This window comes from Meleagris gallopavo, chromosome 1, assembly GCF_000146605.3.
Source record: "Meleagris gallopavo isolate NT-WF06-2002-E0010 breed Aviagen turkey brand Nicholas breeding stock chromosome 1, Turkey_5.1, whole genome shotgun sequence".
In the NCBI taxonomy this organism is placed as follows: Eukaryota; Metazoa; Chordata; class Aves; order Galliformes; family Phasianidae; genus Meleagris; species Meleagris gallopavo.
Window position 1 is genome coordinate 83,424,103 of NC_015011.2, and position 23,840 is coordinate 83,447,942.

General features: G+C 43.5%; 1 protein-coding gene across 2 annotated transcripts in view; it reads left to right on the plus strand.

The window, feature by feature from the left end:
* The first annotated feature begins 37 nt into the window (after positions 1 to 37).
* The window catches only part of NFKBIZ (NFKB inhibitor zeta), a 50,686-nt gene continuing 26,883 nt past the window's right edge, over positions 38 to 23,840 (plus strand). The window contains exons 1-11 of one of the 2 annotated variants that reach the window (XM_010720468.3): positions 39 to 244; positions 1,180 to 1,216; positions 1,314 to 1,420; positions 1,531 to 2,294; positions 2,733 to 2,838; positions 3,163 to 3,309; positions 3,657 to 3,720; positions 4,286 to 4,455; positions 4,895 to 5,005; positions 5,096 to 5,263; positions 6,246 to 7,713. In XM_010720468.3, coding sequence (XP_010718770.1) covers positions 56 to 244; positions 1,180 to 1,216; positions 1,314 to 1,420; positions 1,531 to 2,294; positions 2,733 to 2,838; positions 3,163 to 3,309; positions 3,657 to 3,720; positions 4,286 to 4,455; positions 4,895 to 5,005; positions 5,096 to 5,263; positions 6,246 to 6,299 — 1,917 coding nt within the window. In that variant the 5' untranslated portion in view covers positions 39 to 55 and the 3' untranslated portion in view covers positions 6,300 to 7,713. Of the gene's footprint in view, positions 245 to 1,179; positions 1,217 to 1,313; positions 1,421 to 1,530; positions 2,295 to 2,732; positions 2,839 to 3,162; positions 3,310 to 3,656; positions 3,721 to 4,285; positions 4,456 to 4,894; positions 5,006 to 5,095; positions 5,264 to 6,245; positions 7,714 to 23,840 lie in introns of those variants that run through there. The other variant, XM_010720479.3, reaches the window with a different exon arrangement.

The following is a 23,840-nucleotide window of genomic DNA, read 5'->3' on the forward strand; positions in this document are numbered from 1 at the left end:
TGAGGCTCTCGGCTGCGACTTTGGGTGCCTTCCACGGGCTCGTCTGCTTCTGTGAATGCCGACCCCGCGGCTTAAGCGCCGTCTTCCGTGTGCTCTCTCGACAGCAGAGCAGCACATGGGGGGAGGAAAGCAGCACAGAGGGCCGTTCCAGGGGGTCCGCGTGAAGAACTCGGTGAAGGAGCTCCTGCTGCACTTCAGGAGCAGCAAGCAGATGTCCTCGGGCCCCGCTGCGGATGAAGGCAAGGTAATGAGCGTTTTTCAGGGCTGACATAATGGGGTTTAACCATGATTGAGGTTGGCGAAGGAAGGCACGCGTTAAAGTTTCTGGTGTTATCTGATGGGGATGGAGTCATAATTCTTCCTTTTCAATACACGCCGTGGAAGAAGAGAGCTGGGAGGAGATGGGCAAGACAGGTGGGGGGCACCTGAACGTCTCACTGAGCCCTCCTCGAAAAACATAATCTTTATCTGAATTCTCCTCAAAAAACATTTTGAGGAGAATTCAGATAAAAATGGGTTTATGTTCTGTGCTTAGACAAGCCCTGTTAGCTCATGTGAGGACATTCGTTTTAGGAGCGGAGAGCCTTCTCTGAGCAGAATTACATAGCAGCGTATTGCATTCTTCCCGTGTAAAGGCAGACAGACCGCAGTCTGGAAAATAGGAAGATGTGAGAAACGCTGAGAGGCTTAGAGAGAGTTTTTCCTCACAGTCTGCCTTTTGATAACGTGTTGGAGTTTCTTACACAAGTGTTGCCACTGGAAACTTTTTGCATAGAAAAGTTCACAGCATTAGAGACAGAGAAAATGAGCAGGCTAATTCACATTAAAAAAAAAAAAAAAGAAAAAAAAAAGAAAAATCTTCAGACCTCACTGGGGAATGTTGTCTTTCGCTACATTTTCTTGAGTTCTGTGGTGTTGTAACAAATAGCTAATTAAAAAAGCCTTAAGAAAAAAGGCAGTTTTCATTTAAGTTGCATAAAACTCTTTATGTTTTCTAACCTCAATTGAAAACAATTAAATTAAGGCTTGACTGTCCTGTACTAGGATTATTCTAAGACGTATTCTATGTTTATAGAAGCAAACCTCTGCTTCTTTTTGTTTTGTTTCATTTTCACTGGAATAGCATTATAATGATTGAATAATCTGTTTTTCTCGGTTTTTTTTTTTCCCCCTCAAAAGGCACAAGGAGGATTGGTAAACTACGAACCATACACAGGTAAGAAAAACACCTGAACATTTCTGAATACTCTGCAATGATATTTTAAAAATAGATTGTAAGAATAATTGTTTATTGATATGTTTGTTTATTTTAGCAGAGTTAAAGAGCGTTCTAGGTCAGGGTGGCAAAAGAAAGGCTCCTGAGCTCCTTTCTGATGGACCTCCTTTCAAACGCCAAGTTAATGTTCATCCACACCTCCTGGTAAGCTTGAAGTAGTATTTTTTCTATGCCTGTTTCTTTGTAATCGGAAAGTATCTCCTAAAACAATACCTCTGACTCCGTGGGGCTTGTTTTGCTTCTTTTTCTGACAGACGCCACCCCAGACCCCAACTTCAATGGATAACATGGAAGAGACGCATAAAAACGAACCAAAGCATGACAGCAGTTCTGATCTGCTTCAGAACATCATAAACATTAAGAACGAGTCCAGCCCTGTTTCCCTGAACACAGTGCAGGTTAGCTGGTTGCACGGTGTCTCCAGCCACAACTCACCTGGAGAACAGTACCACGACAGTTCGGGAACACAGGCTTTCTCCCCACCCCAGAAGTACCAAGCATTCCAAGATCATACCTCCCAGAATATGCTTGATCCTCCTCAGCATTACCAGTTTCCTTCATCGCAGAACCAGGATTTGTCACAGAACTACACTTCGGATGCATCTCTGGAGTACAGGCCGTTTTCTGCCAATGACCAGTCTCCAGGCTACCACCAGCACGCCTTTGAGAGCCATGAACTGCAGTATTGCCCATCACAAAGTTTCTCCTCCCTCCTGAACGATTCTGAAGGCTCGGAGAACATCTCTGCTCCCCTTCAGTCCTTGACCAGTGCCCACCCGCAGGCTACTGTCAGCCCCCACGCTCAGAACTTCAGCCTGGCTCCAAATAATGTCTGCAGTAGTCTTGAACGCAGTGTCTCTTTGGCCACTTTAAATGTCTCTCTACCACCCCAAAGTGTTGCCAGAAGCACAACGCAGTTGGGCAAGTCGTTTTTCCAGTGGCAAGTGGAGCAGGAGGAAAACAAATTGGCTAACATCTCTCAAGACCAGTTCCTAGCAAAAGACTCAGATGGAGACACGTGAGTAGCCCTTATCTCACTGTTTCTGAAATAGAACGTTGGAGAGTACTTCTGTTCAGGTTTTGGCAGACCACTAAGTCGTAGTGAAAGCTGTTTCTTAGTGGTGCTTGTGCCATGAGTGCAGTAGTTTCACCAGCTGTGGTCTTGCTGATGGGCTGTGATGCATGCAGTTGCAGCATATCTAGTAGATAAGATAGCTGTATCATCTCGTGTCAGGTACTTACTAGATTTTTATCTGGTAAAATGAGAGAAAAAAGATTCTAATTTAGATGCTTTAAATTGCCTTGGGAGGAAGGTGCCTGAGTTTCCATCTTAGTCACTCAGATGAAGTCTGAAGCTGACAGTATAAAGCCGTTCCCACAGTGTACGTTTGGAATTGCGTAGTGACTTGAGCCCCAATCTGTGTGGCTGTCTAACTGTTTTCCCCTCTTTATGCAGCTTCCTTCACATTGCTGTTGCCCAGGGCCGACGAGCTCTCTCCTACGTTCTTGCAAGGAAAATGGCTGCTCTGCATATGTTGGATATTAAAGAGCACAATGGCCAGGTGAGGTTCTCGAACTCTTCCCACCCGCTTTGTGCACCTGAGTGCTCTGATGTCTGGACCCTGAGGAAAATGTGGTGAAATGCTTATTTAATATTAACCCTGAGATTTAGTCTGCATACTAATATTAACCTTGAGCTATTAATACTTCTTGGGATCACCTTGAGCTGGTAAAACTATACACTCGACTTTTTGTCCTGGCTTCCTGGTATTCATAATCACTGCTTAAATAATACTGGGTAGCTAGGCTTTTTATTTGTTTTAGTTGCTCTTTCCTGTTAGAGATCAGATGACTAATAGTTGAAATTTTCTTCTCAATGTTTGCAGAGTGCTTTCCAGGTTGCTGTGGCTGCCAACCAGCATCTCATTGTGCAGGATTTGGTTAGCCTGGGGGCTCAAGTCAACACCACAGACTGCTGGGGTAGAACACCATTGCATGTTTGTGCTGAGAAGGGGCATGCCCAGGTCCTTCAGGTGAGAATGAGGCAGACATGGCTCTGCCCTATCCATAGTTCTAACTTGATATTAGCAGTTTTGGAGGGCTACAAAAATGCTGCACTTCTCCTTATCTTTTTCCTGTGTAGCCTTTTTGATATTATCTTAGACTCTACATTAACGGTTTAAAGTGAGGATGACTCTTGCTGTAAGATTCCCACCAGTGAGGGATTAGGTAGTGTAGTATACGAAAACAATAAGTAAGTCTTAAGTCTTTAATACTGTTCTTGAATGCAACTTTGTTGCAGCGAGAACTGTATACAAGCTTGAGGAAGCAGTGTGTGGTTTAGGTAGACCTAAATGCATACCTGTTCCCACGTTTGTAGGCAATCCAAAAGGGAGCCATGGGAAGCAATCAATATGTGGACCTTGAGGCAACGAACTATGACGGTGAGTAGTTTGGGGTTTATAACTTACAGTTGACTGGGTGATACAGGGTTTTATAGCTGCTGATGTGAATGTTATCCTGGGAAAAGAGCAATAAAATGGATTATATCTTTGCCAGGTTCAAATTCACAATTAGAATTGAAATTGCATTACAGTTGGCATATCTGTCAGATAAAGGCACAGCTAGCCTCTGCCTGTTGAGATCTTTCCCTGGTCTCTCGTATGTGTGATTGATGTGTTTGACATGGAAAGGGTAGATGATAATAGGCTATTGTTTAAAATGTGAGTACCAGTGGTATATTGCTGGATACAGAATGCAGTGTCTCTAGCACCAGAGAGTTGTTTTAATTGAACCTATTTTCCGTGTGACAGATCTTCCTGAAGTATGTTCTCTAAAGAAGTATTTTAACAGAGATCCTTATGTGACTTGTCACTTAGAGTGACTAGCAGCCCAAATCCTGAGCTATTCAGGAGTAGTAGTCATTCTTACTTAAAAATGTAGAAGCAAACAGCCAGTCAAGAATTTTGTATTACATTCATTCATTAATGTTGAACTTCTCATGTTAAGGTTTGACAGCCCTGCACTGTGCTGTTCTGGCCCATAATGCTGTGCTGCATGAACTACAAAACTGTCAACCACCTCACTCCCCTGAGGTTCAGGAACTTCTGCTGAGAAACAAGAGCCTGGTTGAAACCATCAAGACTCTGATACAAATGGGAGCTTCTGTTGAAGCAAAAGTAAGTAGAACAATTTTTGTGTAAAATGCCAGATCCAAAGAAGGCATGGAAGCAGATCATGCCCCTTTCTCCCATGCCGCATCTCAGCTCACTTAACAGGGAGGAAGTAGACTCATTTGAAAGCTTCCTAAGCAACCTACAGCTTAATTTACCTAAGTGGAATAAGAATGTTGGATTTATTAAGAACAAGGTATTATCAATGCAAATGAACCATGGGAAAAGGGAGGTGACGGTCTAATTTCTGGATTAAGAATGATACCATGCCAGTTGGAATTGGTTGTGCCTTAAATTTAAGAATATGTTTGGAGCGTTGTAGTAATAGGGTGCTGATGATATACTGCTTTTGAACTGTAAATTGTTGTCAAGTACTGCTTCCTGTCCAGACAGACCTTCAGTGAAATGAGTACTATTGCTCAACGTTGTTTCCTTTTTTTGGTAGGATCGCAAGAGCGGTCGCTCTGCTTTACATTTGGCAGCAGAGGAAGCAAATCTGGAGCTCATTCGTCTCTTCTTGGAGCTGCCCAACTGCCTCTCTTTTGTTAATGCAAAGGTAGGTAGATATAATCCAGGATGTGTACACCTGTCGCTGCCACTCATGCCCCTTGCTGTTTTTTTCACGGTGTTAATTTGTCTTTTCCAGGCTTACAATGGCAACACAGCACTCCATGTGGCTGCCAGCCTGCAGTATCGGGTGAGTCAGTTGGATGCAGTTCGCCTGCTAATGCGAAAGGGAGCTGATCCAAGTGCCAGAAATTTGGAAAATGAACAGCCAGTTCACTTGGTTCCTGATGGCCCTGTAGGAGAACAGGTAAAATAAATAAATAAATAAATAAAACAACCCGCCCCAAAAATCCCCAACCTCTTAGCCCCTGTCCTCCTGCACTAACACAGAAGTTATATTTCTCTCAAAATATTCCAAGTTTTGAGCTCTTGTAACTTCTAGAGAAAAGTTCCTGCAGCTGGTGTTTTCTTTAACATTTTCTTTAATGTTAGAATCAGGAAGAATATGCAGAGACTTGAAACTACAGATTTAATTTGAAGCTTCTTCCCCATCTCAGAAGCTTTTTTCCTATGAAAATAATATTTAGAAGTATTTTCTTCATAAATGTGCAGCATATGGGAGGTCATCTCCTTTCATGTGTTGATCTCAGTATGATGTAAGGCCATGTTAATAATTACAACAAGCAGGGAAAATGGCAATTCTTAGGCTTGAATAACAGATGAAGAAATAGCAGTTGTACAAATATGTAACCAAAACAGATGGCTCTTGAGCTAAGAAGCTAATAAACTGAGTAATTCTGTTGGTTCAAATCTTGTAAAATTGGATCCATTCTGATATAACTGAACTTGGAAGCTAGACTCAGATAAATGAGGAATGCAGAGTTCACAGAATCAAAGAATGGCCTGGGTTGGAAGGGACATCAAGGATCATGAAGCTCCAACCTTCTCCCTTCCTCCCCACAAGCAGGGCCTCCAACCTCCCCATTTAATACTAGACCAGGCTGCCCAGGGCCCCGTCCAACTTGGCCTTGAACACTCCAGGGACAGGGCATCACAACCTCTCTGGGCAGCCTGTTCCAGCACCTCACCACTCTCATAGTAAAGAACTTCCCCCTGACATCCAACCTAAATCTTTCTTCCTTCAACTTAAAACCATTTCCTTTTGTCATGTATTATCTATCTTTGTAAAGAGTTGAGTTGGACCTCTAATGTTGGTTTTTTTGTTTGTTTTAGATTGGTTCACTTTAGGATGATATGTGCTAATGGTTTTGTCTTTTTCTTTTGTCTAGATAAGACGTATCCTAAAAGGGAAGACAGTTCAACAGAGAGCGTCCCTGTTTTGAGCTCCATGTTACTTGGAGTTACCGTACACTCACTGTCAGTCAGGCAGTCCTATTGTATCTGTAAATAGACCATTTGCCTGGTGTTGGCAAATGTTAGTTGTTTCTATGAAACAAAAGTATTTTGTTCACTATTATATAGTGGGTTATGTAAGTTTAGGGAAAAAACAAAAACAACAAAAAAAAAGCCATAAAAACCTAACAAACCAGCAGTTAAATTCCTCTGAGCAAATGGGAATGTTTCATTCCCAAGTATGTGGAACCTTTGCCTGGATACCTGGATTTCATAGCTATGACAAGCTAACTTCTGGAAAAGGATGATTCTACAGTCAGTCTTGTTTGGAGATGGCTGATACGTGACAACACTGCAGAGTTTTTTGTTTGTGATAACACTTTAGTATTAAGTGTAAGAGAAATATTTTTTTTCAAATGGAAATTTTATTTATATACCTTTGTGGCTTCCTTCCAGTATCCTGTGCATGATTGTATATAATCATTGGCATTGTTGTACACTTGTATAGTTCTGAGCATCTATCAGTAGATTGGGAATGAGCTGAAGAAGAGATGAGTTTGCTGATCTTGAACTCTTAAATCACATGTGAAATTTTAATACTATACTGGGGCAAAAAGAACGGTTAAGATGAATTGTCCCTAGCACTGATGTGTTCGTGCTTTTGTAGCTGTTAAAACATGAGAGCCATGCTTGTTCAGGGGACAGTATTGGGTGGTTTTGTATCCAGCAGAGGCGTTTTCTTTTGTCTGGACAGTAGGTTGAGGGAGAAATATTGTGATTTACATAGTGTATATAACTTTGTCATATTTTAAGGATTATGATCCTGATTCACTGGAGATAATTAGCATGTATTTAGCTCTTGATGCATGTTGAAATCTCTCTTTGTTCATTGTGATACTTAAATGTTTGTAAGCCCCACTAGTGTCAGTAGAACTTGAGCACATGCCTAAGTTATCTGCTGAATTGGGCTCTAGTCAGTTCTAGAGATTTAGCATTTTTCACCTAAGCAGAGTTAGTCCATTTATGGCTTTACCTTATAGGTATTGTAGAGAGCCAGTTGAAACTAATGTTTTTCTATTTTTAATAATTATAAATATTAATGCAAAATGTGTACTAATTATACTTGTATTCTGTTGGAGAAAGCTTCCTTCTCTCGTCAATTTCAGAACAATCCACACTGGGCTGTAATTCCAGCAATATGTTCTCCTAGTGGTCTTTGCTCTTATCCAGTTCTCGCATCACACGCGATTCTCTGCCATAGCCATTTAGTCTGATTGTGCTGTTGTGGCAAAGTATGTCTTGTAGGCAAGCTAAGTGGGAAAATCTAATATGCTGAGGCTGAGCTGTGATGTGTTTCTTGAAGGGTTTAATGTATCTTGTGTTTGAATAAACATGTTAATTACACATTTTGGTGGTTACTGTCTGTGGTACGAATACTGATGGCAAAACCAAGCTTAAGATAAAACTGATATAGCACAGCAGTACTGCAAGACTGGTGAAGGTCCTTCTGTGAGATGTGAGATGGAGTCTCCCTTCTGCTTCACTGCTCATGCTTACTTTCCATGCTATTTTTTGTGGGTGATCCTAACGTGTTTTGGGTCACGCACCATGTGGTTGCCTGCGTATTGGTAGCTGTGCCTCAAATAGGAGTTAGAATTTGCACAACTTAGCGACTAAATCGTTACCTGAACAATTTTCTCTCACGGAGGATCTTTTATTCTTTTATTGTCCCTATATGAAAGAATTTCAATTCTGTAAAAAATCTCATGTTTTCCCTGTTATTTTTCTTGCCTGCCTTCTATTCTGGCAGCTCAGGTACGGTCAATTTAGCACTGATGAAAGTCCATACAAGTTATACGCTTGGGGAAGGACTGTTCTCACTTCACAAGTGCAAAGATGGGCTCTGAGTTGATTCCAACTGATCTTTCAAGAAGAGAACTATTATGACAGACTGTCCTGGCTGAGCACTGAGCTGGTAGACAGCAGCAGTCAGAAAGCAAATGAACCATGTAGTCCCTTTCAGTAGGAGAGGAACTGAGGGGAACTAGATCATTTCTGTGCTATTGAATAAACCCATTGTTTGCCCCCACCTCACTGTCGCATGCAGTTTGGGTGTCTGCTCAGGTAGGACTGTGTTGGGATTGGAAGAGGTGTGGGTCTGTGGAAGAGCTTCCCTACAGGGAAGAGCAGAGTACATGAGCACTTTTCCGCTGCAGGAGCGGTGACTGACAGCAGATAGCACAGACCTGTGCTGTTGTCCAGCCAGAGAAACTGCACTGGGATTAGCTGCTCAGTGTGGGTTCCACTGTACAAAAGCCAAACACTAGTAATGAAGGAATCAAGAGCACAACAGACAAAAGGATGTGATTATTTGAGATGGAAGGGCTGTATACATATTTAAAAGGCAAACCTCTGTCGAGGATTAGTAAGTAGATGAACCGTGTCAGTCCTCCCTGTGTTGAAGGGTGCTGAGAAAGTACTTGATAAAGCTCTGTAGTATCGTACAAGCTTGCCCTGCTCTTAAATCTCTCCTGGGATTTTTCTAACAGATACGATGCTGGAGTAGATGATTATATCCTCTGTCCAAGTCATTGCAGATAGGGTCTTAGTGGTTGGTTCTCAGCTTCAGCCTGTCTCTGTTGCTTCCAGTTGCACCTTTGTGGGAGGAAAATCTGGGAAATTCATCCTGTGGTTAACAGAGTGCTTCAAGGGAGGGCCAGCAGATCATTTGGTCTGCTCCTGCTATGTGCAGAAAGTGGTCCCTGGAGGCCTTAAAAATAGCTTATTGTGCTGAGAAATGGCAGAAAGAGGAGGCCGTGTTTTATATAGTAGTTAAGAGTATGAAATGATGATGGAGAGTGGAAATAGGATTGAATTTCTATTAGGCTATAGGCTGAGATTATATTGGATATGATGCCATCTGAATGCATCTATTACTGCTAGTGAAGTTGTCTTTTTTTTTTTTTTTTTTTTTTTCTGTGAGGAGCCAAATTGCAAGCTTTCTGCATTTTCATGTTCTTTATAAAAGATGATTACAAAGGAAAAAAGTGCTGATGAGATTTGGTCCTTCACATCAGCCCAATCTGCCTGCCTGGCACTCATTTTTGGGTGTTGTTGGCTGAGTCATTTAACAAAGGGATAGAAGCACCTTGGGCTTCTGAGGGTAGCAGAGCATGAGTGTGTACACTGTACTTATGTATAAAATAGGTGCTGTTGGTGAGAGGCTTTTAACAAGCGGGGGCTGTTGTTTCAGTGATATTAGTGCTGTTGATTTGTAAGTATTCTTGAAGGCACTCTACATTAAAAAAATATATATATAAAACTGAAAAAAATCCTGAGGTGGGGCAGAAGTGTTTGGAACAAATTTAATCTGCACACAGTCTAATTCATTGTATTGAGGTCTGTAGGTAATTTCACAAGAAAGCTTCCTCACCTCAAGTATAACTGACTCATTTATCTGTCCTATAGTATTGCGAAGTTCTGACGTACCTGATGTGACATGAATAGTTATTTGAAACGATCCTTTTTTTTTTTCTTTTACTGAAAGGCAAGTGATGTTAAATATTTAGCAGGCCAGTAGTGTTTACCTGAAAACCTGTGGTGCTGGAAAAGTGCAGAACCACTTTTATTGACTTGGATGCAGGCGTGCCATTTGTTTCTATATACAATAGAGGCAAAAGAAACTAGCTTTGGTCTAAGTAGGGATCTTAAGAGGTAGAGAGCTTTGTTCCCAGGATGTTTCTGATTTGTTTGTCTAAGTAAGCCAAACCTCAGGAAGGAGCTGCTTTTTGATTTTTGTGGACTATTCATCTGGCTGGAACTGTGGAAGGTGGCAATTCATGATTTACAAGAAATGTGTTCTGCTTCTGGGGATGGAAAAAGTACATTTCCCACATTCATTGCTCATTTTATATTTTTATCAGAAAAAGAAAACATGTCCAGGAAGTGCATTCTTAGAGAGGTTGGGTGTGGTGGAAGAGACTTCAAAGATGCAAGATGAAGTGCTTGTTCTTCTCGCCTGACTGTTTGCTTATCTGGTCGCCTCTCTAAAAAACGTAAATGCTCTCCTCTGTAAGATGATTCAAGTGCCCTAAAAACGGAAGCTTGAGAACAGGTTCTTGCAATTAAATATCTGACAGAAATTGATCAAATCTCTTAGAGCATTCAAAGCAAGTTCTCCTATCATCCTGATCTACTACTTCTCTTGAGTCTTTAGTAGTGGTGCTGGTTCAAGGTACTGATGACTTGTACCTCTGGCTTCACATTGGGACGGTTAGTATCAGCCACCATTGTGACACTGCTACCTATTACTTCTTGTGATTAGGACAAGGACTGATGCTGCCAGTGATGAGAATGACCTGTGTTTGGTTTCCGAAGGGCAAGTGGCTCCCCTGTTAGCCAGGGAGCCTTTTAACAACTGCCGTGCCTCCCTTCCCCCTTATCTGTAGGGCTGAGTGAGGGCTTGCCTGGCTGTGTTCTTCCACTTTGAGAAGAGGCCTCTCTTAGCACCTTAGAACTTTTTCCAGAAAATTATATGCTAATTTGAGAAGAGAAAGGTTTAGTTTGCTTAAGGGGTGGACTTACTGATATTGTTGCCTCTAAAGGAGGCAGAACTAGCCCCTAATTGAAATAGTTTGAAGCCAGCCTTGGTATGTGGAAATGCTGATCTGTAGACAAAGCTCACGTGGCCAGCTGTGTTTCCTAGCACAATTTACCCACTCTTGTTGACTAGTGGACCCATGTCGAATCTTAGTGTTTTATTTTTGTTTGTTTATTTACAGATTAGCCCACTCTTAGCAAAAATTCGAGACCTGATGAAAGACACTGATGAAATTGGGAACCACAATAGTGTAGAGATGCTATGTGAAGTTATCTCTTTTCAAATGATTTGATTTGGAGATTTGTTTCACCTTTAGGCATCTATCTCGGTTTTGTGGGGGGAAGGTGATATATCTGGGTCCATGTTTGTTTAGTGTGTATTTTCAGCTCTTAGAACTGATTAAGAGGATGACTCAGTAACTCTTTGGATTTTACTTGGTAAACCTTCCTCTTAGCTCTGAAAAATTGATCTAAACTGTTTTTAGAAAATAGATTGGTTAGTGCAGCAACCACATTTGTGGTTTTTTCTCTTAGTTTCTGGTAAAATGTCTACCCTCCCCTGCTAGTCAGAAAGCCCAAGGGATGACGAAGGCAGTGGTTTTGATTTAAGAGTGGAAGCTCATTGCTTCTTTAAACTTGCCTAGGCTGTGATTTGGACTGACAGTGGGTCTTGGTGAAATGTTTACATGGGTGCAATACAGAGATGCTTTCACATATCCTTAATGAAAGTTTGTAGTCCTGTTCAGGTGGTCCCAGTCATGTATGTATAGTTCATGATACCAAATGCTGTCTGAGATTGGTTTTTAGGCCCCAGCTAAAAGATCTCATTGGCAGTGCTGAGCTCTCTCTATTGACTTAGATTTGGAAAGAGACAGCGCTTGCTTCATCTCAGTCTGTGGCTCCTTGGGATGGCATTCAGTTGTTGCATATGTGTCTCTTGGGGTCTTTCTGGAAAGGCCCAGAGCTGCCCTGGACTAAGAGAGACAGGAGAGTGTTTGCAATTCATAGATGTCAAACTCAGGCTTACCATACAATTGCCAAGAAGAGTGGGACTACATAAACAACCAATAAATCTTGCTGAACTTGGCAGGTACATGTTATTATCCTCAGACAAACCACAGGCCTTTTCTCAACAACTTTCATTCCACCAAAAACAAGTGACACCAATAAATTTGTGGTTCTTGTAAGAAGAATTGGATATGTGAGGTCAACAGCAATGAAAGATTTTGAGAGAAGAGATGCTTACAGTGCTTGTCCTTTGCACTGTGTTGCAGTTTGGTGTAGCATGTAGGAGTAAGAATGGCGTCACCAGTGACTGCCCCTCTGCATACATCTTGAGGAAGATCTTTGGAGCAACTGGAGGAAAAACAATCGATATAGCAACATGCTATTATTACCATTCATCAGTAGATTTCCAGGTGGCTTCAAAGAGCAGCCAGACATTTATCCTATCACCTAGATAAGAAACCAGAAGTAGAGAGAAGAAGCTTGCCTGAAGATATTCACAGAACCACAAGAACCTCATCTAAAGGCAGTGAAAGCTTGCAATTATTCCTGCAGTTTCCTGCTCTTTCAAAATTTGCAGTGAGCGATGACTGATCTGTCAGTTGTTCACAATCTTTTATAAGTAATTTAAGTTTAGTTCATGTTGTGCCAATGTGAATTCTCCACTCGATTTGAGAGACCCTGCTAGTGGTAGGATTTAGGTTGGATGTCAGGGAGAAGTTCTTTACAGAGAGAGTGGTGAGGTGCTGGAACAGGCTGCCCAGAGAGGTTGTGGATGCCCCATCCCTGGAGGTGTTCGAGGCCAGGTTGGGCGGGGCCCAGAGCAGCCCGATCTAGTATTAAATGTGGAGTATTAAATGTGGCCCTGCATGTGGCAGGGGTGTTGGAACTTCACGATCCTTAAGGTACCTTCCAACCCTGGCCATTCTGTGATTCTGTGTGATTCTGCATGGCTGGGGCTGCCAGACAGTTTGGATCAGCCACTGGTCAAAAGTTCAGGAGGGAGATGCAACTTCTTCCAGAAGAATTTCATCTTGTTAACTCCAGGCAGCTAGAACAGGAAGAATAAAAAGAGACCTGGATCAGGAAAAAACAGACTGAAGCAAATGTAGTGTGCAACAACTGCAGAGAACTCTGAGCTTTATCCATGTCTTTTGTTGCTGCGTTTTGTGAATGTTGGGGGTGGAATTGTGAAAGCCTTTTTTCTTATGTAAGGTGAAATAATATATTTGGACATCTCACTAAAGAAGGATACTGAGTTGCTTGAGTGTGTGCAGAGAAAGGCAATAAAGCCGATGAAAGGACTAGAAAACAAGACATGAGGAGAAGCTGAGGAAGCTGGGATTGTTTAATCTGCAAAGGAGGATGCTCAGGGAAGACCTTATCGCTCTCCACAACTGCCTGAAAGAGGCTGCAGCAAGGTGGGGGATTAGTCTCTTTTCTCAGGTGGCAACTGATAGGATGTGAGGAAATGGCCTCCAGTTTATTGCACCGGAGGAGGTTTGGACTGGGTATTAGGAAGAATTTCTTCATGGAAAGGGAGGATAGGCTGCTACCTGGGGAAGCTGTGAGTCACTGTCCCAGGAGGTATTTAACAGATTGGTGGATGTGGCACTAGGACATGGTTTAATGGTGGGATAATGGTGTGAGGTGGATGATTGGACTTGATGATCTTAAAGATCTTTTCCAGCTTATATATATATTTCTATGGTTTTAAAAAGCTGATCACAGAACACGGTTTTAGTCATTGATGTATTTCTTAGAAAAGAATGGAGATGATTCAAATAGAAATAAACATTTGTTTTGCTGATAGGAGTTTTTAAATGTGCTTAAAATATTGCTATGAATATTGCAACAGCTGTATAGTGTAAGTCTTCCTATTAGGGCAGGGGTGGCATGATTCAGCTCAGGATGCGATTGACTCACTAAGAGGTGGGGACTGCTACTTAGGATAGACAAACAATAAATAAAATAAGTGTCTTTAACAGTTATCAAGTAGGAGAGGATGCTTTACTGCCTAGAGTATGCCGCTTTTATCCATCTCTGTCCTTGCCCCTGGCCCTAGTCACAGGCAGGTACAGTTCTTCAAACTTTCTCACGTATGTCTGAAGAAGAAAAATGCATATGTAGAGTAAGTTTAGAATATGGATCAATTTATTTTTGTACTCTGTAAGAGAATTGTATGTATGTATGCATGCAAAGTCTAAGTATGTAAAATGTATTGCGTGGGAGTGCATAAGGCAGCAAAACTCTTTCAAGAAGATTAATCTTTTAATCCAGGATTACTTCATTACTTCAGAAGTTTTTAAGTTCTTTTGTTAAAAATAGAAACTTTTCCCATACTATTCCCTTGAATTTGCAAATGGAATACACTAGTAAAAACCTGTAGCAAAATAACAAAGCTCCACATGGAATAAAGTCAGGTTTTTTAATGGATTTCTGTCCTGAGAATGAACGCCAACGTAGACTCTCCCATGCCTGACAAAGATGAAGAATGTCTGTTATGGCTGATGAGGACCCTCGTGTCCTCCCTGTTTCCCTTTTGGTTGTGTCTCTCCCCATAAGTAGAGTAAGTCTATGTGAGATCGTAAACATTGCTGTCTCTTCTCTCTGCTCCAGCGAGGAGGAGGAAGACCCTAGAAAAGGTGGTTTGCATGCACATTTGAGCTGGAGTGGGATGGCTGAGTCATGATGGTGAGGGTCTGATGTGCTGCTTGGAACATGGCACAAAGTGCTTCAGAAGCTTCCAGCCCTCATCCAGGACTGCAGCCTGCCCATGAACCAGTAGCGCAAAGGCAGATGCCTTTGTTCGCTGTGTCTGTAATAAAGTACAAAGAACTTTTATTTCTTCTTCCTTAGTTGTCATAATGAAATTCTGTTACTAAAGTGGTTTATCTGTCTCCTGATGAGCATGAATGTCGTTAGCCTCTTTCCCACGCTCTCTACATCAGCATCTCAGGACTTTTCCCTTTATTTTGAGGTAGCACTGCCTTTCCACGCCTGGTGGCCTCAGCCCTATATTTGGGCAGAGCCTGGGCAGGGAGGGCTGGAGGGGAACCTGTCTGAGGTGGCTGGGCACTAACCAGCTCCACATCTTGCTGCGGGTGAGGATGTGCTGGGGCACAGCACAACCATTTGGTTGTCCCGACCACAAGGGCCACCAGTGTGCCCTTTGTCAGTAAGAGGTACTTGCTGCAGGGTCACTGACAGCCATCCCCTGTCAACATGGATGGGGCAGGAGCACTACTAATAAACTCTTCTTTTTTTTTAAAAAAAGTCTTTTTGCTTTTGAGGAGACTACCAGAAAAATGCAGCAAGAACTTTAGGAAAGGCAGTGTGGCCCTCTATGGAAGAAGCACGCACCTCTATTCAGGTGCTGCCCACCCTTGCAATCTCCCGCTGCCCCCACATTCTGCTGAGATCTTGTGACAGCCTCTGCCCTGAAGAGCTCCTGGTCTAGACGCTGCCACAAAGATGAGCATGCATCAAACAGATGAGTCTTCCCTGACTGTTTGCTTGACTCTTCCAAAAGGCCTTCCGGCATACATGAGGAGATTTGAATAAGGAGAGGGAGGAGGCCTGGCTGCCCCATGGGGCATCCATCAGCTTCTGGCTTGGTTTCTGTACAGTCTACATGCTGCTGTGCTGTGGTCCTTGTTATCACACTGATGGCTCTGGTTCTTGCTCTGCCTGTTTAGTTTTACTCCATTGTTGAATTTATTGCTCCTGGACTCTTTACTCTTGTTGGCTCCTGATAAATTGCTGCCTCTTATTAGCCTTAAATTACTGCCTCTTACCAACCTTTAATTACTTGCCATCATATCTTAGTGCCACATCCTCTTAATTATTGCTCCCGTACTGGTATAGACTCCTCCTTACCTTTGCTAAAGCCATTAGCTTTGCTTTCAGCTTGCTTGGTCTTCATCTCTCCCTGCCCTGCTTTCCACATCTCCCTGCGTTGATGCTATGCAGAGTATCATGGAGTCTTATCCCCATCCTTTCCCGAGGGCATTTCTGGTCTCACTGCATCCCTACTCTCTCCTCTGCAGCCTGTACCCTACTGCATTTCTCAGGGCTGCAGGGTACTGGTGGATTTATTTTGCTCTGTCTTCTCCCTCTCTGCTTTCATGCATGTTCTGATGTCCTTTGCCTGTCCAATTTCCTCCATCTCTCCTACTTCTCATGTTGCCAGTGTGGTATTTTTGTTTGTTTGTTTTGCTTTGTTGTGTGCCGATCACTTTGCTGGAAATGCTTTATCCTCCTTTTTGCTGCCACACTACATCTTTAGACTTGCTTTTCTACTCAAGGCTGCTGCTGTCACCTCCTTGGTGCCTCTTTTCCTGGGTAGCTCCCAAGAGCTCTCTTGTTGCACTCAGTCGCATCTAACCATGGCACTTGCTTTTTCCCATCTTTTGCTCAGTCTCTTTGGAGTGCCATGCCCTTTCTCATGTGGGCAGGTCCTGCCTCTCATGTTGCCTTTGAGCTATTTACCTCTGTCCGTTGCTGGTTCCACTTGGGTGCTCATTACGCCCATTTCTCCTCCTGTCCACCCCGCTTATCTACATTTGTTGCTATCTAAGGCTTTGCCTTGTCACACCACCCCCTCTCTCATGCTCTGTATTGCTGCTCCCTGCCCCATATCCTTTCCCAGCCTCACCTTTGGAGCTATTGTCTCCCTTGTCCATTTTCCCTTTTGTGCAAATCCTATTTTGCAGCACCACCAATGTACTTTTGTGCCTGCTCATATCAAAGTATTGGCTGTGAAGAAGGGAACAGTGGTCAAAACTAGAATCGTAGAATCATTAAGGTTGGAAAAGATCATGAAGACCATCTAGTCCAGCTATCAGCCCATCTCTGCCATGCCCATTGACCATGTCCCTCAGTGCCTCATCAACACGACTCTTGAATACCTCCAGGGATGGTGACTCCACCACCTCCCTGGGCAGCCTGTGTCACTGCCTCACCACTCTTTATGAGAAGAAACAGCCAAACCTTGCTGATTTACCTAGCATTTATCCATCCTACTGCCTTACTCTCCTCTTCAAGTTCCTCTGGTCATAACTCATTGCTAAAAGGTTGAGTGCCTGCTTCTGTGCTCAGTGCGCAGACCCCAGGACCTGTGCAGCCCTCGTCCCTGCATCTCAGCCATGCTGGGGGCCAGCCATAGCCTGCAGCCGACCTCCTGCCACCCTTCATGCAGGGCTTCGCTGATATATACAGCAGTATCTACTCAGGCATGCTTTGCATCTCGCCTCTCAATGTGGAGTCCAGCAGTTGCACTGACACTACCATTTCTTTCTCTAATGTTGGCCAGTGAACATTTCCAGTTGTGCTGTGTGCACACCCAGAAGCACTTCTTTGCTATGTCATGTCTTTATGGTCTGTGTTGTGCTCCTCGTCATTGCTGTCAATAGAGACTGAGACCAGGGTGTCCCCTCAGTGCCAACCCCCTTCAAGGATCTGGTTTGTACCTGACCTGTTCTCAGGACTCGTCTGCTCAATCCAAGCCATCAGCAAGATCGAGGGAATGATTCTGCCAAAGTAAGTCATTAGTTTAACTAATACTGTATCTCTTTATTGTAAAAATGTGCTTTGAGGTTGATTAATGAGGTGTGGGTGGAGATAAAATGAACTCTGGTTTTACAGGTGAAACATCATTCCTTAAAAAAAAATACTTGTAATGTTACAAAAAAATAAACCCACTTAAAACAAGCCTCTACTTCTTCCTGTGGGGATACTGTCTCCCACAGAACGTTATACTTTTTCCAGCCCTCCCCCCACCCCCTTTCTTTTCATAAACAGTGTATTCCCTTTATCTGTCTGCCCCTTTGTCTGTCTGTCTTTGTTCTTCCTCTTTCCTGACTGCTAACATCCTGGGTCACCAGGTTGTGTCCAAGTCCCTTTGAGACGGATCCATTGCCTGACATAAGCTGTAGAAACACTGCAATATCTTGGAGCAGGATGCACAATTTTCCAAAGCTTCTCTTCATGTGGCGCTGTACAGCTGCCATTGCAGACCTTCAACTGGGTCAGCAGGGATCTTGCAGACTGCAGTGAGCCCAGGGAACCTCCCTTGGTGCAGTTCCTGGTTATTACATCCTTTATCAGGAAGCCACGGGGAAGCCTGTGTTGGGATGTTCTCCTAAATAAAGTTAATCTGCTATGTCTGTCAGTGCAGCTGGGAGCTTCTTTCCAAGCAGAGGTGCCTTGGGGTAAACCAGCAGAACCATTCCTGTACCCATTGTGTGGTGCCACCAACCTCTTCTGGTATGTTCCTTGATAAGGTTGTGGCTGTGTGGTGGAGGATAGGAATCACCAGTCTGCTTTTGTAGAGCTTGCTACCACAATGATCTGCTCTCTAGTGGTGACCAAGTCTGTCTTCTACTTTCTCTCCTTTCCTGCTGACCAGGCAAGAAGGCCTCACAGAACAGTTTGGAAGTGCCTGGTTTTGCTGACTGTGTGATATGCAACCTCGTCAGAAAGAGGAGGTTGGGCTGAGGATGGAGCAGTGCTGAGGCTGATTGCCCTACTGCAGGAATGGGTGAGCTGAGTGTGTAAAAAACATATTACATGTATATCTCTGCCTGGCCTGAGCTTGATGCCTTTGTGCTTAATGCTCTGTGTGCTACAAGAGCAGCTGGATGGGCAAACTTGAGGAAATATATCTTGGCACTGTGGCCCTGTGCCTGGTGTGGCTTGGCTTGGTCTACCATGCCAGGCCTGAGCCCTATTGCCTGTGCTGCTCACCTCATGTGTTGGTTTTCTTCACTTTCATAAATCATGCTTTGGAGGTGTGTGGGATAGTGACTGATGTAAGAGGCCAAGTGTGGTGGAATTCATGACTCTTGGTGTCTCCAACCTGAGAGTTTTGGAAGAGTGCTTACCCCTGTGCTACCAGGAGACATGCAAACACATTGAGAGCCAACTTGTGCATAGGACAGGGAACAAGTTTTCTTGCCAGGACAGCAGTGGCTGGGCTGCTGAGTGCCTGTGAGAGGGCAGGAAATACTCTAGCATTAGCTCTGGTTCAGGAAGCAGACAAGGAGAATGGCCTTGTAACCATGAGCAGCCCTGCCCCGTGCTGACTCATCCCTATCTGGGAGGAAAAGGATGCTTTCCTGCACTGAAGGAGTGAGAGGGGAAAGGGGTCTACTTGTCCCTGTCAGTCCATGTCCAATTTGCATCATGGAGATTACTGCTGGTGCAGCTGGCTGGTGGGAAGAGATAACTTAAACCAGTTCTATTGACATCTCTTACTACATTAGCCATTCCCCTAGCCTGATAGGTAGCTCAAAACTGGGCACAGGGCTCTGCCTCCATGGGAAAAGCTGAGGCCTCTGGGTGCACTCTCTCTATTGGGCTCTAGGCCTTTAGGTCCATCTGCTGCTCTTGGCAGACCTCTGTCTCCTCATAGAGCACTGCAGCCCTCTGAGTCTGGGATATGGTTGGAGATCTGCTTGTGATGTGGTGAAATTCAGAGGGAGCCATGTGGCTCCTCTGGGATGTGGAGGGGCTTTGGGCTGTTTGCAAGACAGTGAAGACCTTTCTTTGTGCATCTGAGGGGTTATGGCATGAGCTAGCACTGAGCATGGTGAGATGAGGCTATAATTATAGCCTTCTGGCCTCCTTGCCTTACCTAATTTCTCTTAAATTGAACCTTACTTATGCTTTCCTTTTCCTTACCCAAGGATAAATGCAAAGTAATGCAATTAGGTTCAGTGGAGAAACAATAATAGAAAACTGATCAGAGATAAGAATCTGATCTCATCTTTTCTAAAATGGTGATCTTTTTGTTGCTTCCTCATCCTGGCAAAACCTCAATTGTGAATTCCCTGTCTGTCAATCAAAACTATTGGTTCTCTTTAATTTTGATGCCCAGGCTGCTTCTTGCCTGCTGTGTAGATGTGCCCAATCTCTGCTCCAGCCCTGACTCCACAGAGGACGCCTGGTGGGGATGAAGTAGCCTTTCCTGTGTCCCAAAACCTGTAGTGGCACCATTGATATGGCTTCACATCCCTTAGTTCTGCAAAGTAGATCACAAGTCCTCTACCCTAGTATATGGGGTCCAGATTAGCTCCCTGCATGCAGAGAGGTGTTTTAACCCTGGATTTTGTGCAGGGGAGACTTACTTGCCTACTCTGCTGAAGGCTCTCACAGGGAGCTTTGGCTTAGATCAAAGGAGACCAAAAATTGGCTAGGTACAACTTATGGTCACTCTACATAGAGGGAAAAATGCTGCTTTGTGCAAGGATGCTGCACTTAGCAGTCTTGTTTTGTTTTCATTTTCCCATTAAGCTATTTTGGGAAAAGTTCAGTCTTTCTGAAGCAGCGTAAGTAGCTGTAGTCAGTGTGCTCCTGTTGGTTTCCAGCCCTTTGTGAATGCACACAGGCTGCCGGGAAGAGCAGAGAAGAGGAATAAGACAGATTTCTTATCCTGGTGCTTCGTTACAAGTGTGCTGTTCAAAGAGCATCAGCTGGATGACATTTGCAGGGGGAGGTAACATCTTTTATTAGACCGACAGCTGCCACTGCAAAAGATTGAGATGGTCCTTTAGGAACAGAGTGATTTTTTGCTTTGGGACAGTAGGCACGAAAACTGTTTTTTTCTACCTGTACCAATTAGTGGAATAAGAGAGAGACTTGTATGGTGACTGCGTCAGTACAATTAGCGCTACTACAGGGCAAGGTGGTTTACGAGCAGCACTTCAACAGAAGGAGCTCTGCAATGTACAGCCGACGTGTAAACCAGGCCAAAGAAATAAATTAACCTATCAAGTTCAGTAAATCGACACAGCACACAGTCCGAAGTTCAGCTTTGTTTAGGCTTTATTGCACTCTCAAGACCAACCATTCCAGTAAATTACCGCCGTTCAGGTTCATTTTGAGTGTTATAGCAATGTTGTTTCTAAGAAGTAATAAAACTTCAAAACTGGACTTTGAGCTACGAGGCTGTGCTTGGGTCCTGGAGGTTCTGAAGCAGAATCTGTCTGTATCACCTGGTGGTGTTTGCCTGTTTGTGTGCTCAAGAGGGAGAGCATGAGGGAGATCTTTACATATCTTCATCATCTTGAATTTCAAAGGACTTTACAAATCTCAGTCTTCCAAAATCTACTAAAAGGCCATGCTTTGCATATGATTATGCGAAGCTCATTAGTAAGAGTACTAATGAGACTCACACACCCGAGGCAGATAAATGAGGTTCCAGAGCAAAACGATTTGCTTAAGGTCAGACTCCTGCGAGCTGACTGCAGAGCTGGAAATAGAAACCATTGTTTCCCAGTGTCTTGCGCCATGTTCCCACGGAGGGAATGTTGTTTTTAAAGATGAAAACATCTCTGTTTGTTCAGGATCTTTCGCTTCTTCTGCTTTCAATGTAATCTTCACAAATGCAAATGTCCTGACCTAGAGCGATGTAAGGCCTTCATTAAAACCTCTCTACAGCATCGGGCCTCATGCAATAGTATGAGGCAGGAGGGATAGCTCGACCTGACAATTCTCACGCCTTCTAAACGATTGCCCTCCTTTCTTTAAAGTGTATTCAAACCATAGCTCCTGATGTGATTTAAGGCGGAAGCCATGCTATTAATTGCCAATCTTCTGCCATTAGGGCAGTGAGTTACTGGAAAGCAGGTTAAAACTGTGTTTGTCTTACATGCACTAATAGCCCACTTGGCTTGGTTTTTATCTTTATTTTTAGGCTGCATTGAAGCATGATGACCTTGCACCTCTGCCTTGAGGAGCTGTGTTTGGAGTGGGGCGGGTGCTGGTGCTGCAGAACAGACATGGCACTAGAGAAGCCCTGAGGTGGGCAATGGGGCTCTGCCCAGTGCCTGTGCTGAAGTTGGGATCCTGTTCAAGGATCCAGGGACAGCTGATATGAGAAGGAAGTTAGAAATTCCTGTTTGCTCCCTTCCAAGAGCACTGCATCTCTGTCACCCTGTGTTTAACCCATGGATAGTGAAATCTCTTCTGTGTGCTTGCCCTTCTCTCCACGGTTTTCTCTCCCTTCCCTCCTAATGTACAGCATGCCTGTTTCTCATTTCCCTGTTATTTCTGGAATGCATCCCATCGTTGGTCTTGTTAACTACTTGGAGCAGGTTTTTGGCAATTCCAGGCTTGCAGGGGAGACTTGTGGCCCAGAAAGAAAAAAAAACATATGTACGCATATCTGCATATACATACACATATATAAACATATGTACATATACATGTGAGAGAAGGAGAGAGTCTGCCCACAAGCTTACCGTGTGTGCATGCATGTTTTTGGCAGGGCACTTGTGGATGTGCTGGCACTTTTTGTACCCCAAGCACCAGCTCTTATTTCTGCGTCCTCCTGTAATCCTGAGCTCACTTGAAGCTGGGATGTTCACAGACAAGAATTCAGTCCTGCAGAATGCATGAGACACTGGGGAAGCTGTCTGTCTATCGTCCATCTGTGCAGGCATTGCACCTGCCTACGTGGCACATATTGCACAAACCCTTACAGGCAGATGCTATTTTCCTTGCAAGTGCTCACACTAGGGAATGCTGGCAAGGGGAGTAGAGTGAGCATGAGCATACAGTGTACTTGCTGCTTGTACAAACCAAGCAGATGAGCACACGGGTGCTCACTCCCCTGCTTATCTCGGTGTGACTGAACCAAGTGATGGCTAGGGAGTGCAAATACCTCTCGTTGATTAAAATAATTTTTTGGAGGTTACCTGGAAACTGCCTACTTTTTCAATACGCTGAAACAATAGCAATAAAAGCTGTAAAACTGTGTTCTTCTTCTGGCAGCAATCCATTGTAAACAGCAAGCTACCAGGCTTAATTAGGCAATTCTGTGCCGTCGCTTTTAATAACTGAATGTTTGTCTCCCGGCTATTCAGGTGGGCTATTAGTGATATTTAATATTACTGGCAGTGTTGTTGCTTGCTCTGTGCCAGCTCTGGCAAGGAACAACATGATTCTTCCAGATAACAGAACTGCAGTAGTATTTTTTCTGGATGTAACTGAGAGAAAGACCATGCAGACAGGCTGCATGCTCTTGATCAGCTCCCCATTTTTTCTTCCAAGCATTATTCCAGAGATTGAAAGGGTTAAGCAAAATAATTGCAAGAATAAGCATGTTGGTTCTAGCTTCTGGTATAGCAAACATCAGTATGTATTGACCTAAAAGGCAAATATTGATTGAAGTGAAAAACTGACGTCAAACTCCCAAGCGGTCTGTATCTTGTTTGGCACGTGAATACAAATCTGTATGTATTGTGTGAAATACTTAAATTGGTTGTAATTGGATCTGTGATAATCTGATGATCGTGGTTCTCTTTTCAAGTGCAATAATTTTCTGCATGACTATTGCTTCTGAAAAGTAGAAATGGTCAGTGACAATCTGGAGAGTTGAGCTGTTATTCTACAAATGACACTGATGGTTATTTTTGGAGAATTTGGTCTGCCCAAATTCTTGAGGTGATTTTTTTTTTCTGTGTGCTTTGTACCACTATTGTCTCCTCTTCTACAAATGTGGTGATGTGAAGCTGTTTATGGCTGATGATTGGGACATCTGGTCTCAGTGATGACCTTTCCTCCCCACAGTTCTGGTAAAGCCACTGCCGAGACTTGACCAGGGCATGAATTCCAAAACAGTCACGAAGTTGCATGTTGTATGAATGTCCAAGAGGGCTCAATGCCATATCAGTGCTCTGGGTAATTTTCTTCTCTTCAAGAAGTGCCAGGATGACTCCAGGGCACTGACCATGCAGGTGATGCTGGCACTAAGCAGAAGGACATAAGAATCTTGCTTGTGAGCTGTGATGAAACTATCTTTTACAAGGAAATCTGTTTTTCTACAGCAACTTTTTTTTCTTTTTTTTCCTGCTCCTGAGCTCCTAGCTCTTCTCTGTTCTCAGTTTTGTACTATATTGGATTATCTTTCAAGAGCTATGTAG